Source organism: Zingiber officinale, chromosome 3A (genome assembly GCF_018446385.1).
Source record: "Zingiber officinale cultivar Zhangliang chromosome 3A, Zo_v1.1, whole genome shotgun sequence".
Lineage (NCBI taxonomy): Eukaryota > Viridiplantae > Streptophyta > Magnoliopsida > Zingiberales > Zingiberaceae > Zingiber > Zingiber officinale.
This window is the reverse complement of record NC_055990.1, coordinates 117,035,793-117,050,896: the sequence shown is the minus strand read 5'-3', so window position 1 is coordinate 117,050,896 and position 15,104 is coordinate 117,035,793. Positions and strand designations below refer to the sequence as shown.

Genomic DNA, 15,104 nt, shown 5'->3' with positions numbered 1-15,104 from the left:
ATAATTTCAAATTCAAATTTAATTTTATAAAAATATCAAAATTTTAAATTTTTTAGAGTTCGATTTGAGTTTCATATTTTACATTTTTACAAAAATTGAAATAGCTTAGATCTCTATATTTTTTTTTCTGATCATTGATCATTCTAATAATTGTTGTTATGTGTAGGAAGGGAAACTAAATTAAAATCAAACAAGAAAATTTTAAATTGTTTCACTACATTCAAAAGTTTTGTACAATAAACTAAGATTCTATTAAATGCTCATGAACATTTTAAATCCAATTACATAAATCTAAAAATTTAAATTCATTTTAAAAGCTAAAAGGTGACAATTAACTGACCTCAATTATTAAACAAAGTTTAAGTTATAATGTTCAAACTAAAAATTCATGAATTATGTAGAACTTGTAGTTCATGAATCATATTTATTTATAATATATAAAGATTTAAGAAACATTTAAAATTTGAAATCATTTATAAACACATTGTATCAATCAAATCACCTGTAATACCCCGGTTTTGAGATTCTGGTTAAGTATGGCTTAAAAGGTTAGATGGTACCATCCATATCACCAAGGTGCACCTTCCTTTTCGGAAGCCCAAACTTAAGAACTCCAAAGTTAAGCATGCTTGGCTTGGAGAAATCTGAGGATGGATGATCTCCTGGGAAATTTTCCAGAGTGCGTGCGAGTGAGGACAAAGCACGCTGAAAGGACCTTCGGTGGTCTGTGGAGCTAGTCGTCAACCCGATGGGTAATTAAGGTAGCGTTCCCGATTCGATCCGGGTGGGGCCCGCCCGGGCCGGGGCGGGGGCGTTACATCACCAACTAAAGTATATAAAACTAGAGCATAATTCAGAATGAAATGAAGTTTTTAGAATGTTTAGTATGTAATTGTTACAACCTGTAGAATCTATAGTGCTCATAATTAAGAAAAATTATAATGAGTGCATGTATTTATCAAATGTTAAGAAATTATCTAAAGCAAATCATAAGCATTATTAATTTCTCTAATACCTTTAAATCTGAAATTACTTCAATATTGTAGAATCTGAAAGAAAAACAAGTCTCAGTTTATAGAAGACTAGTGTGGCTCCCATTCTCTTAGTTAAGTAGATTATAAAACTTTATGGAACAAAAGAAGTAGAGTAAATACAAGTATTTTTTTATATTTTTAATTCATTTTATTAAAACATTTTGCAATTGATATGCACTATTGAAATTATTTTTTAAAATTCTATCCGGTTCAATTTACAAATATAAAATAATTTCAAATTCAAATTTAATTTTATAAAAATATCAAAATTTTTAAATTTGTTAGAGTTCGATTTGAGTTTCATATGTTACATTTTTACAAAAACTGAAATAGCTTAGATCTCTATATTTTTTTTGATCATTCTAATAATTGTTGTTATGTGTACGAAGGGAAACCAAATTAAAATCAAACAAGAAAATTTTAAATTGTTTCACTACATTCAAAAGTTTTGTACAATAAAGGAAGATTCTATTAAATGCTCATGAACATTTTAAATCCAATTACATAAATCTAAAAATTTACATTCATTTTAAAAGCTAAAAGGTGACAATTAACTGACCTCAATTAGTAAACAAAGTTTAAGTTATAATGTTCAAACTAAAAATTCATGAATTATGTAGAACTTGTAGTTCATGAATCATATTTATTTATAATATATAAAGATTTAAGAAACATTTAAAATTTGAAATCATTTATAAACACATTGTATCAATCAAATCACCAACTAAAGTATATAAAACTAGAGCATAATTCAGAATGAAATGAAATTGTTTTTAGAATGTTTAGTATGTAATTGTTACAACCTGTAGAATCTATAGTGCTCATAATTAAGAAAAATTATAATGAGTGCATGCATTTATCAAATGTTAAAAAATTATCTAAAACAAATCATAAGCATTATTAATTTCTCTAATACCTTTAAATCTGAAATTACTTCAATATTGTAGAATCTGAAGAAAAACAAGTCTCAGTTTTTATAGAAGACTAGTGTAGCTCCCATTCTCTTAGTTAAGTAGATTATAAAATTTTATGGAACAAAAGAAGTAGAGTAAAACTAAAAATTAAATCTTAATTGGTTGGAAGCATTTTAACTCTAAGAATCAAATTAATCAACAAATACAACTAGAAAAAAAGAATTGATTCGCAATTTAATTAATTATTAATAAATAAATAATTACTTACAATAAAATATTAAGTAAAAATTAATCATGTTATGATTAATAACATAAATAAGTATTGAAACCATATTAGTACAACATAATAGCATACAAAAATCATGTTGTATAGGTTAGAGGCTGAGATTCTGACTCGTGGAATTTTAAACCATATTTGAAATTAAATTTGAGTTGATATGACTTAGACCCCTAAATATCAAAATATACAAGGGAGAATGGTGCAAAACATCATTTATAAATGCTTGGAGGAAATTAAAATTGAACATGTTTTCATAAGACTCACATTCAAGATTCCAATGATTGGATAAATTAACAAATTAGGGACCATCTTTTGTAGATTTTGAAGGCTACATGATTTTAGACATCGGAGTGGAGAGGAATTAGAGTATGTAGCCTTAATCAACTAATATTGTCTTTGAGACTCATGCCTTATATTGATCACTGTTAAATCTTGAAGGTTTAGGTAGCCAACTTAACTTAGGTAATTTAAGTAGGTCAAATGAGCATAAAAATTTTAATTTTTATCATAGAATTCAAACTTCAGAAGTAGAATAAACTTTAAATGGGATACATAATGGAAAAGTCGTTGGATCAGATGATATTCCGATAAAGATATGGAAGTACCTAGGGAAATAAAGTATTGAATGACTTACAAAATTATTTAATATGATATTTAAAATGAAAAAAATGTTTGATCAATGAAGGATAAGTACTTTAATTCCCTTATATAAGAATAAAGGGGACGTACAAAATTATGCACACTATAGGGGTATTAAACTAATGAGTCATACCATGAAACTTTAGGAAAAAGTAATAGAAAAAAAGATTAAGGAAGGAGACCACAGTGATCGAAAATCAATTTGAGTTCATGCCTAGAAGGTCGACAATAGAAACTATATGTCTTCTTAGACAATTAATTTAAAAATATTGGTAGCAAAAATAAAATCTACATATGATATTCATTGACTTAGAAAAAACTTATAATAGAATCCCAAGAGAAATTATATGGAGAATTCTAGAAAAGAGAGGTATTAGCGTAACATATATTTAACTAATTAAGAATATATACGAGGATGTAACAACCAGAGTAAAGACTTCAGGCAGAGTAACTGAAGCATTTCTAATAACGATAGGGTTACATAAAGGATCAACTCTAAGTCCTTATATTTTTACACTAATTATGGACGAACTCGGCACATTCAAGACATAGTACCGTGGTGCATATTGTTTGCAGATTATATTGTTTTGGTAAATGCAACACGTGAAGGAGTAAATGCTAAATTCAAGGTTCTAAAATTCGCTAGGCGTTAGTCGGGCGGCAGACCAGCGCCTAGTGCCTAGCGCCTAGCGCCTAGACCGTCTAGGCGGGGACTAGGTGCCGCTAGGCGGATTCCTTGGTATCCCTTGTTGTATGTGGACTGTGGGCAATGTCATATGCAAATCTAAATGTTGTCTTAAACAATTTCATAGCAATGGAGATCTAACTATGTATGTTGAAATAAATGCACACTTTCCAATACTAAAAAATGAAAAACTATAAAAGAAAACTAACAGTTTTGTGCAAAGGAAATATACTAGACTCAGTAAATATGAGTAAAAGAAATAGTTGAACAGTAGAACATGTAGTAAGTTATCATAATCATGTAGTAAACAATAGAACATATATTCAACTTGAATTTTAAAATTTTGCTATAAGCTAAAACAACTTTAGTGGTGGAAAACATTAGAAAATAGTAGCAATAGTTTAATTCAAGATTACAATGCATTGTGAACCAGTAACCACTAAGCAAAATATAATTATTGAATAACATAAATCATGTCTTAACAAAATGAGTTCAAAATTACACAACTAATAATATCTCATAGACTTATATTTATTCTACCTCTTCTTTTCCATAATTTTTAATAACTTGTTCTTCATCGGACACAAACTCAATATCATTATTGTGATCCTCCTCTTCTTCTTCGGATGCAAAATCATCTTCATGAAGTTCTCTCACTCTAGAGCTTCTTCGGAGTTGTAGATTTTTATCTGCTCCATTTGCTTCATCAACCATTTGCCAAGTGAGTCTGGAACCTAGTTCAACTTCATCATCTTCCCCACCATTTATAATCCAACCTTGTGCATTTGAAGCATCTTTTGCAAGGACATTGACATTCCTTTCTTTTTCTCTTTTTTGTTTGTTCAACAATCTAGCATTAAATTGGACAAATACTAGATTGTTCAACCTATTGGCATCCAACCTATTTTTTTTCTTTGTATGAATCTAAAAAAAATAGAGAAAGTAGATATTATAGTTAGTACCTGAATATAGAGTATAGACGTTAAGAATTATAGCTAATTTAATTAAAGACTGAAAGTTTAAAACTTACTCCTTCAAATGTATTCCAATTTCTTTCACACCCAGATGAACTTGTAGTTAATGAAAGTATCCTCAATGTCACCCTTAGCAAGTTTGGTGTGTGAGCACCGTATGCACTCCACCATGCACATGGATCAAATGTATCATTATTTTTTTCATATGTTGTTGCTGCCAATGTTTTTCTAAATAACCGAGTCTTATCTCTATATTTTGGAAATTCCTTGTTAATAATTGTATCTTGTAGATCTAACTCATTGACATGTAAAGTTTCCATGCATTCAAAAATCCCCATCGCGACCTCCTCATAAAGAGCAATAGAACTATCTTTATAGTAAAAATAAGGATTCAACAAAAAAACAGTGGTATGCAATGATGTATCAAGTCTATCCTTCATTTTTAACTCAATAATGACTATGATAGACTGATAATGTGATTCTACATTGTTCAGAGCCACCTTAATATTTTCTTTAGCTTGAAGAAGCTCCCCATATAGAAACCCCATCGATGGTTTTCTATCTCCATTTACCAATTGAAGAACTCTTACCAAAGGAGCAAATATTTTCAAACAAAGTGTCACACCATTCCAAAAACTCATGCTCATCACTGTAGAGTAAGCCAATTTTCCTTTATTTGTTTTTGACCATTTACGTTTCTCCCACATATCACTTGTAAACATGACCCTTAAACTAGTTTTTTTTTTTTTTCAATCAAACTTTGCAATGTGAGGAAATTTGATGCAAATCTGGTAACTCCCGGACTATGTCTCTCGTCTTCGTGAAACTTCTCATCAATGACAGTCTTATGGTGAGCATAGATGAAAATGGTAAAAGACTTGGATTGCTCAATAACTTTTTTATATCGTGGAAGTTTGCCAATACTTTCAAGCATGAGATTAACCGTGTGAGTTGCACATAAACTCCAAAAAATCCCAGGTCGCTTTTCTCTCATCAATTTAGCTGCAACCATATTGTTGGTGGCATTGTCTGTTACAATATGAATAATATTTTGAGCTCCTACTTGTTCAACACACTTGTCAACATACTCAAAATAAGTTCAGCTGTATGCGCCTCGTCTGAAGACTCCTTAGACTCTAAAAATATAGTACCCTCCTTGCAATTAACATACAAATTTAAGATGTTTCTTCTTTTTCTATCACTCATGATCTAGCATCCATTCTTTGTCCATTCTTCTTCATGTTTCTTCAGTAATTGTTTTGTTCTTTTAACTTCGGCTTTCAATAGTGGCTCCTTAAGTTGATATTGAGTTGGAGGCTTGAATCCTGATCCAAATTGACCCACTGCCTCCATTAGTTGCTTAAAGCTATCATTATCAACAGCATTGAATGAGATTCCATTTTCATAAACCCATCTCCCAACATATTGTTGAACTTGTTGAGTTCTCTCTTTGAAAAGAACCTTATTTATATTTTTTTGGCGAAACACTTTAGTTCCACTAGAGCCTGCATTTTCTGGAGCAATTGCCGATGCATATCTATCCATGGGGCCAAGTGGAAGAGGTTTTTTAATTCCATCCATCCCTTCAATTTCAAGACCTTCTTCTTCGTCTAGAGAAATAGCCACCTCTGCTCTACAACTTTGTTCTTCCATTATTTTGTTCTTCTTTCTGTTTCTCCCTTCTAAAATAGCCTGTTTGCATTTATTTTTGTCTTTTTGAGATGTTTTTCGACAACTAGATACATTTTCAGGTATATTTTCAATGTGCTCCTTTATCCTATACACTCCCCCTACATTATTTTTCCACATAACTTGCATTTAATTTTGTCGAGGTTCTTAGGATCAATCAATATCACAAACTCCCATCCAATGTCATTTGACTTTCTTCTAAGAATCCCGGATTCGGGTTGAGTGACAGTTGCTGTCGAAGATGGATTGCTTGCCATTATGATAATAGATAACCTGAAAAAATTATATATAACAACATAACATGATAATAAAATTTAATTTTACCATACGATACAAAATAATGAAATATAACATTAACAAGTCTGAGAATATTTTTTTATATATCTTAATCTAATTAAAAAATTTATTAGATATTTGTTTAAAAAAATTAAATTTTAAATATATTTTTTATATTTTTAAATCTGTTTTATACATAAATTATTAAATTAATAATATTTATTGGAATTTTTAAAATTTTAATTTAATTTTCATATTTTTAAAACTGATTTATATAAATTAATAATATGTATTATAATTTTTAAAATTTAAAATATTTTTTTTATATTTTTAAATCTGATAAATGATAATAGTTATTATAATTTTTTAAATCTGTTATATAAATTAATATTTAATAATATTTATTAAAAAAAATTAAATCTATTATTGAATCCTATTATCCTATTAGGCTTTATGAATCCTATTATTGAAATTATCCCATTTAGGAATTGTTTTAATTTATTAAATCTAAAAAAAAATACAAAACAAAAAAAAATGCCGTCGCGCGACGACGCGGACGCGGCGCCTTGCGGGAGGCCTCCGGTGCCGCCGGAAGCGTCGCCGGACGAGTCCGGTGCGTCCGATGAAGTCCAGCGTTGCTTCCAGTGGCGCCGGTAGCGTCGCGGAAAGCTTTCGGCGTTGCCAGAAGCATAGTGACGCTACCGGCGTTGCTGGAAGCAACGTCGGACTTTGGCGGACGCGTCCGACGACGCTTCCGGCAGCATCTGACGCCCTGCGACGCGTCCAACGTTGTCGGAGAGTTGCCGCGACGATAAAGAAACAAAAAAATAAATTAACAGAAACAAAAAATAAAAACTTACCGAAAGCACTCCGCGATGAGAGAAGACGAAGAATCTGCGATGAAAGAAGACGCAGATCTAATTAAAGAAGCTAGATTTGATTAATTAGATAGAAGTTGTTTCCTTATCATAATTATGTTGGAAAATATGAAATCATAATCAACTAAAATTGACATATCTTCATAGAATATGAAGCCTATAACTATGCCCTACTTAAAAAAATTAGAATTTTCATTGACACCGATAACCAAGCATAGTTGGCATATCAACCTTAATCTCAGACTATCCTATTACTCTTCCTTTGTTGTTGATAACTCTCTTATCCAAGGTTCAAAATCTTAAGTAGTGTCAAAGTTTCTGGAACGATACTATTTTGGTATCATGCCAATGTTTTGATGCATGATGTTAGTAATGTATTTGGAGTTGAAGAAAGGAGATGAAGCATAGGAAGAAGACATTGTTTGTATCGAGTATAGTTTTAAATCTTGTACAATGCTAGATGAAATAGTCAAAATATATCATTTCAGTAAATTATCAAAACTCAATATAACTCAACACAGACAATGTCTTTTTTCTTTGCTTCATCTCTTTCTTCCTTCAACTTCTAATTTGTCACTGTCACCCTACATCATAACGTTGACATGATAGAAATAGTATCTTTCTAGTCAAAGATTGAAATTAGTATCTTTCTAGTCATAGATTTAAATTAGCATGATCCGAGATTTATAAATTAGCATAACGTTGACATGATCCACCTTAACCTCCTCATTTTTGTGACTTCATCTTTGGCTCGTGTGCTCGTTTCATAGTTAAACATTCTGTTTCATATAGTGCAGTAGGTCTAATCGTCGATTTGTAGAATCTCTCTTTAAACTTTCTGGGTATCTTACCATCATAAAGAATACTTGAGGTTCTCCTTCATTTCAACCATTTTACTTGTACCAATGTAAAACATCTCTATCAACCCTTCCATTCTTTTGCAAAATGAATACCATATGTAAGTCCGATTTTTTTCTTTATCCTTTTAAATCAGTTGTTTAAGAAGATGTATGACTTTTATTGTTGACCATTCAGACATGAATTTGAATTGATTTTGAGTCACATTAGCCTTCTTTCTTAATATTTTTATATCATTTCTCTAAAATATCATACTATAACTCATTAGCTTAATGTCCTATAATTAGCACAATTTTGTACGTCTTCTTTATTTTTATACGAGGGACTAAAGTACTTATCCTCCATTGATTATATATTTTCTTTGTTTTCAATATCAGATTGAATAACTTCGTAAACCATTCAGTACCTTGCTTCATTAAACATTTCCATACCACTTGGAAAATCATCTGGTCTAATTGCTTTTCTATTTTTCATTTCATTTAATGTTTATTCTACTTATAAAATTTGAATTCCCCGATAAAACTTTAAATTTCTATACTCTTCTAACCTATTTAAATTTTCTAAGCTAAATTAGTCACCTATCCTTCATTAAAAAGTTGATGAAAATACCTTTTCCATTATTTTTTTTTCTCATCTTTCGCTAGTACCCTATCGAATTCATTTTTAATGTATTTTATATAAGATCCTTTGTTTTTCCCTCTCTCTTTAACTATTGTATAGATGCCCCTTTCCCCCTTTTTTAATCAAGACTCATTTCTTTTTGAGCCTTCTTCTTGGCTACTGTTTTTTTTTTATTTGTACAAGTGTACAATAACTTATAGGCTGCTTTTTCCCCTTCAATTTATCCTGTACTTATTTATTCCACCACTAAGATTCTTTATTTAGTAGTACTTATCCTTTTGACTCATTGAGTATGCTCTTAGCTACTACTATTTTTAAAATTTGATGTCATTTTATCCTATGTTATATTCAAGACACCATGTATTTCTCATAATATTTGTGCTTTTACCCTCTCCTTGAATATACTTTGCTTTTCATTCTTTATTTTTCACCACTTGATCGAGGAGATGCATATTTTTCATGATATTATACTTGAGACGCGTACTAACACCACTAACCTTTGTTGAGTGATTAACTTTTCTCCAATAACGGCCGTACAATCTTTATAAATTTTTCTATCTCTTCTTCCAATTAGTCAATTTGCGACTTGTTGTTCTCACTGTTGAAAGTAATTAGATGTGCTCTCTTCTTGAAAAATATTAGTTAGTATAAGTTCATATGTTATTACAAAATTCAAGATAACTTTTCCTTCTTTATTTCTTTCTGTTTCAAAATTAGTTCTCATACACTATCATATTCCTCCTTTCTTAGTCCTACATGCCTATTTCTCTTCCTATTAAAATCTTCTAGGTTTTGAGAAAACCTAGATAAGGTAGTACAAAAAAGTCTGACAAACAAGATAATTTGGGGGAAAATATTGAATTTAATTATATTGATAGGATAAAAAATATACTTCATTGTGTTCTTACAAGTGTTGAAGCTACTTGGAGTATGACATGATCTTTTTGTGTTGTGAATTTACATCAGGGGTTAGTTCTAAATCTTTATTATTATTATTATTATTTTGTATTTGTAGTATTTGATGAAGTAAATGTATTCAAGATTAGCCATTTTGGTCTGTATTACTCATAAACAATATTGTGTAAGCTAATGAGAGTGTAATTATGTGAAATTCGAAACTTGATTTATGGAAGAAATACTTTAGAAAATAAAGCTTTTAATATATCTAAAACTAAAATTGAATAAATCAAATATAAAAAAAAGGGGCAGCCCGGTGCACGAAGCTCCCGCCATGCGGGGTCTCGGGGAAGGATCCATTGTACGCAGCCTTACCCTGCTTTTTGCAAGAGGTTGTTTCCAGGATTCGAACCCGTGACCTTTTGGTCACATGACAACAACTTTGCCGTTGCGCCAAGGCTCCCCTTCAATAAATCAAATATAATTTCATTAAAAAAAAGAGTATTGAAATAGCTAAGATGAATAGATATGAAATCCTATAAATATTTCTAGATATTTGATTTATTATTTTGTAAGAAATGGATATAGATATCTATATTATTAATATGATAAAGAATGAATGATCTAAATAAAGAAGTTCTGATTGTTTTATCCCCTTGGACTAAAAGAAAATTTTTATAAGATTGTGTCACCATGCGCCATACTTTATATATTAAAGGATTACATTGTTAAGAAATATGTACAAAAAATTAATATAATAGATTTGAAAAAGCAAATGCATGAAGTTACTAAAAATGATACAATAAAGAATATTAATATTCAAGAGAAATTAGCCATAATTTTACTAGATGATAAAATGAGAGAATAATTTGAGATGACATGAATATATTGAAAGACTACCAATAGATTCTATAATAAGTAAATTGAATCTATTAGAGCAGGTGTGAGGTATAAAAGGATGCAGAAAACATTAGTTGCTCTAGTAACAAACAATTTCATTAAATTGGATACTGCAGTGCTATAGCTTTGCATCAAGCTCAATGAAGATAAATAGTTGGGAGTTGGGATAAACATGACTTGGATATTAAGAATATGGAGTACATATACGCATTTACATATTGCATATGCATTATAGGGCAAATTTACCATATTTTTCTTGCATACGCTCGTTAAAAACTTGATGTCATAGCTCAATTGCTTGATGTCATATGTTAATACTAAGAATTTTCAAGATTTAATTAGATGTAGGCAAACACATCTTAGTACAATTTATTCATTTAGCTAAACCAAAGTCTAGACTTATGATATTGAGTTGCTGGTTTGGATATGTTTTAGAGACTCTGTATGAATGTGTACAAGTTAAGGATCCATATTATCTACTGTCTATGCAAAGTTCCATAATCTTGATGTATTTCCAGGAGAGCTTTACGAACTTGATGGAGTGAAGTCTAAACCAGTAAGTCATGGTCCATCATCCCCAGATAACTTATTACAGGTAAATTCATTTCTATGTCTCTTGGTTATTACTTTTATGTGTAGTTGGAATAAACCTTAAGCAAAGGATGTAGTTGGACAAAAAATAATCTAAACAGAATTTCAGATTACTTTCTCAATTTTTTGGACTGATAATGACAACTTTTTCATGTTTCCTTTTCCTTTCCTTTCCTTTCCTATACTGAAATCTTAATAGAATTACCTGTTCTGAGCATTGGTTGGCATTTGAGTAATAACTTAGGAAACTAGTTCCTGTGGGTGAAAAACATAATTTAATTACTCCAATTTCTTGTCCACGGTGGGCTTTGATAGTCTGACAGATACCAGACTTAAAAATTTGAAACTACTTACCTAAATTCATCTGTTTCTGGTATTAATATGTTAGCAATATCTAAGTTCAAAGTCTTACAAAACGCAATCAAATACCTATTGTTATGTCAGATTAAGCATTTTATGTTAAATGATTGTATTGAGTCAATGCCAAGTGAACATTAAGCCAATTATCCATCTTGTCTTTGTGCTTTCTCTCTGCAAAAGGTTCTAACACAAAATCACTAGTCTGGTGGGTGAGATGGCCTCCAAAATCACTAACTCAAATCATAATCAAGTCATTCTTTCTTTCTGTCCACCCTATTGTTATTTATTTATCTTTTTGTCGCGGACCTAAGCCTAAAGTCCCACTAGAAATCACTTGCCACTACAGCAAGACTACCCTTTCATTATTATGTTCATCTGTTAGCATGATCGCAATGCTCTTAGAGCATCCACATTAGTTACCCTATCCAAAGATTTTACCCTAAATTTTGGATAGGGTAGCTAAAAAATCTTTACATCAACTACCTTATCCATTCTCTAAATTTAGCATTTATGAATAATACTTTTCTAAATTTAGGGAATGAATTTCATTCCCTAAATATTATAGAGGAGGGAGAAAAAAAATAAGGAAGTTGATATATGGTATAGTGAAAAGTGGATATCTAAATTTAAAGTGATTTTTTTACCCTAAATTATGCATTTTGGATAAGGAAGCTGGTATGGATACTCTTATTGATCCAATACTTGTTGCTGAACTCATCATTCAGCCCAACATCCATAGGCAATGATGCTTTTATTGGTCCAACACCTATTTTCTTGGGCTCAACTTCCCCGAGGCAACTCACCGCTTCCTATGACCCAGCATACCCTTTACCTTGATCAGCTCCCTCTTTGGCTTATTAATTATGTTGAAGAGTATTGGATACTGGAATTGACAATAGGAGCCTTTTTCTTTTCTCTTTCTTTTTTTTTTTTGCATTGGCCATTGAATTCTTGTCTATTTCGAGTAATTTTCCCTTAAACCTTCATTTGAGCAAGGCAAATCAATCCAAGACACATCAATTATCAAATTTTGAAGTCTATTATCATGCTCAGGTAGCTCACCTCACGGAGCAAATGGTCCTAACTGATAGTGATATGGTTAGCCACCTAGAGGGGTTTTCCTTTCACCAGTTGATACATGGAAGCTCTCCACGTACCCTTCTTAAACTATGTTTACTTGGAGGGATCAAGATTGAACATAAAAGAAAGGAAGGAGAAAAGGGGGAGGACAAGAGAGGAGAGAAAATTATGTTTATTTGGATGAGGAGCAAGGGGAGAATGAAAATTCCATATATACTTTCTTCTTCAAGTTTCTGTCCATCCCAAGTTAGGAAGGTGGCTTTGGTGGCAATGGTGATGAACAAGGGTCATCCAAGAAAAAGATTGTAAGTCTAGGTTAATGCCACTTCCCTCTCTTCCCTTCTAATCTCTTCTTTGGGACACAACATGGTTTGAAATCTTATACCATGCCAGGTGAAATGGTCGAAACATATTATTTCGGTAAATCACTGGAACTTGATATCACTCAACACCAAAGTTATAAATTTCTAAATCTCGAGTTGTGCCATAGTTTCGGTCTTTGACTTAAAAGATATTATTCCAATATTGTGTTGATACTCTGATGCATAGTGCTAGCGATAGATTGGATGGAGTTTGGAGGAAGGAGATGAAGCAAAAGAAGGGGACATTGTTAGTACTAAGTGATATCGAATTATGATAATTTATTAGAAGGATATGTTTCGATCATTTTGCCTAGCATGATAAAAGATTTAAATCATTCTCGACACACTGCACTTCATCTCCTTGTTCAATTCCAATCTACTACTGGTTATTCATCAAAACATTGGCACCTTATTGAAACAGTATTGTTTTAATTCAAGACCAAAACTTTAGTATGACTTGAGATTTTGAACATCGGGACATATCACTTTTGATGGAAAAAATGACCGAGGGATCCCTCTTTCATTCCCTTCTCTTTGCCTCTATGCTTATGTAAATAAGATTTGTATCCTATCCCCTACCTGTCTCTTTGACTCCATACTCTCTCCAAGTAAGCAAGCCTTCGGTGTTTGTGTCTGCTTTGTGGTCGCCTATATTGCTCCAACTTTGTCATGCACACTGGATAACTTCCCACTAGTAGATATATGTATCTTCATTTCCTATAAGTTAGTGTTTTTGATGATCAAGCCTTCTGTCACATATGCAACTTCTCTAGATATTCAAAATGATTGTAAACATATCATTTGTGAGTCAAACTTCCATATCTTTTGTTCAGGTCTGTGGTCAAAAGCTATGTAATCCTCTCCATGATTACTCTTACTAATTTTCTTTGTGATTTTTGGCAGTTTATCCAAGCTTAGATATAAATTTGCTACATGATCCTGGATGTTATTTTAATATTGGCTGATCACTTTGGTCTTGAAACCTTCATCTTAATGATTTAGCCAAAATCTATGTATATTTTTGGTATTGCTGTCTACCAGTCTAAGGTTTGGCACAAGTGTCAAGTAAAACTGCCACCTTAAAACAATCGGCATCCATGTATTAGTTGTGTTCAATTACACTTATGCCTCTGCAGTGAGGTAAGATGAATCAATTTTTGCGTTGTGACCTTAATAGGATTTGTCCAATTTCAAGCGAGCATGTACAACATTTTTGTTTTCTGCTTATACGTTTAATGCTATGAGTGCTTTTGATAGGATGCAGCAAAGGTTATAAAAGCCATGATCAACATGACTCCTGACTCCTTGAACTTCAATGTTATGGCGCTTTCAAAGAAAACATGATCCACTGTCTGCTTCAAGATGACGGCCAATTTCTACGCACTGACTTTGCTTCCACTGTTAAGGAGTGCCGCATAATGATAGATGGTTCTCTGTTGAGCAGGAAATTACAATTCCTTAATGCAGTTCGTTGTTGATAGAATAATATTTGATCCTTGCTCGATAAATTATTATGAAGAGTTGTTTCTGTGTTATAGACTTGAGTGACCAGGAGATCAAAATTATCATCAGTTGGTGCAGACAAGGTTTTGAGAAATTGGCGTTGTTGCTTGTGTGGATGTTGCAAGATATTTGAACATCTCATGTAGTATTCAACAAATTGGCAACAGCTAGTCTCAAGAGCGCGACATACGTGTGATGATAAATCTACACACTGTATGCAACAAGACACGTGAATTCCCTACTGCAACAAGTAACCAGAAATGAACGCTAGGAGGCTGCCATGATTAGCAAGGCCTTCTGCACTAGCAACTGCAGATTCTGCACTAACCATTCAATCTTGATACTCTTGCAGTCTTGCTTTCGAAAATGATCCTGCAGTGCTGCAGATTTTCTAACACCACTGCCCTGAGCTTGTCCAATTGAGATTCTAGTGGGGGCAGGGTATGACCATTGGCAGACCTCAAGGGGGCATAGGGGATGAATCTTTTGTGGCCTTGTCATTGAACTAGATGTTCGCAATATGAACTGTCCCTCGTCCTGCAAGTCGATCTTCCTGCTCTTGT

At 32.0% G+C, this 15,104-nt stretch overlaps 1 protein-coding gene across 1 annotated transcript in view; it reads left to right on the top strand.

The window, feature by feature from the left end:
• LOC122052335 (ubiquitin carboxyl-terminal hydrolase 3-like) overlaps nucleotides 1-14,635 on the top strand; it is a 49,408-nt gene extending 34,773 nt beyond the window's left edge. Inside the window, exons 8-9 of the mRNA XM_042613810.1 lie at nucleotides 11,164-11,240; nucleotides 14,296-14,635. Of these exons, the coding sequence (XP_042469744.1) occupies nucleotides 11,164-11,240; nucleotides 14,296-14,382 (164 nt within the window). The 3' untranslated portion in view covers nucleotides 14,383-14,635. The remainder of the gene's footprint in view (nucleotides 1-11,163; nucleotides 11,241-14,295) is intronic.
• The last annotated feature ends 469 nt before the right edge of the window (nucleotides 14,636-15,104 follow it).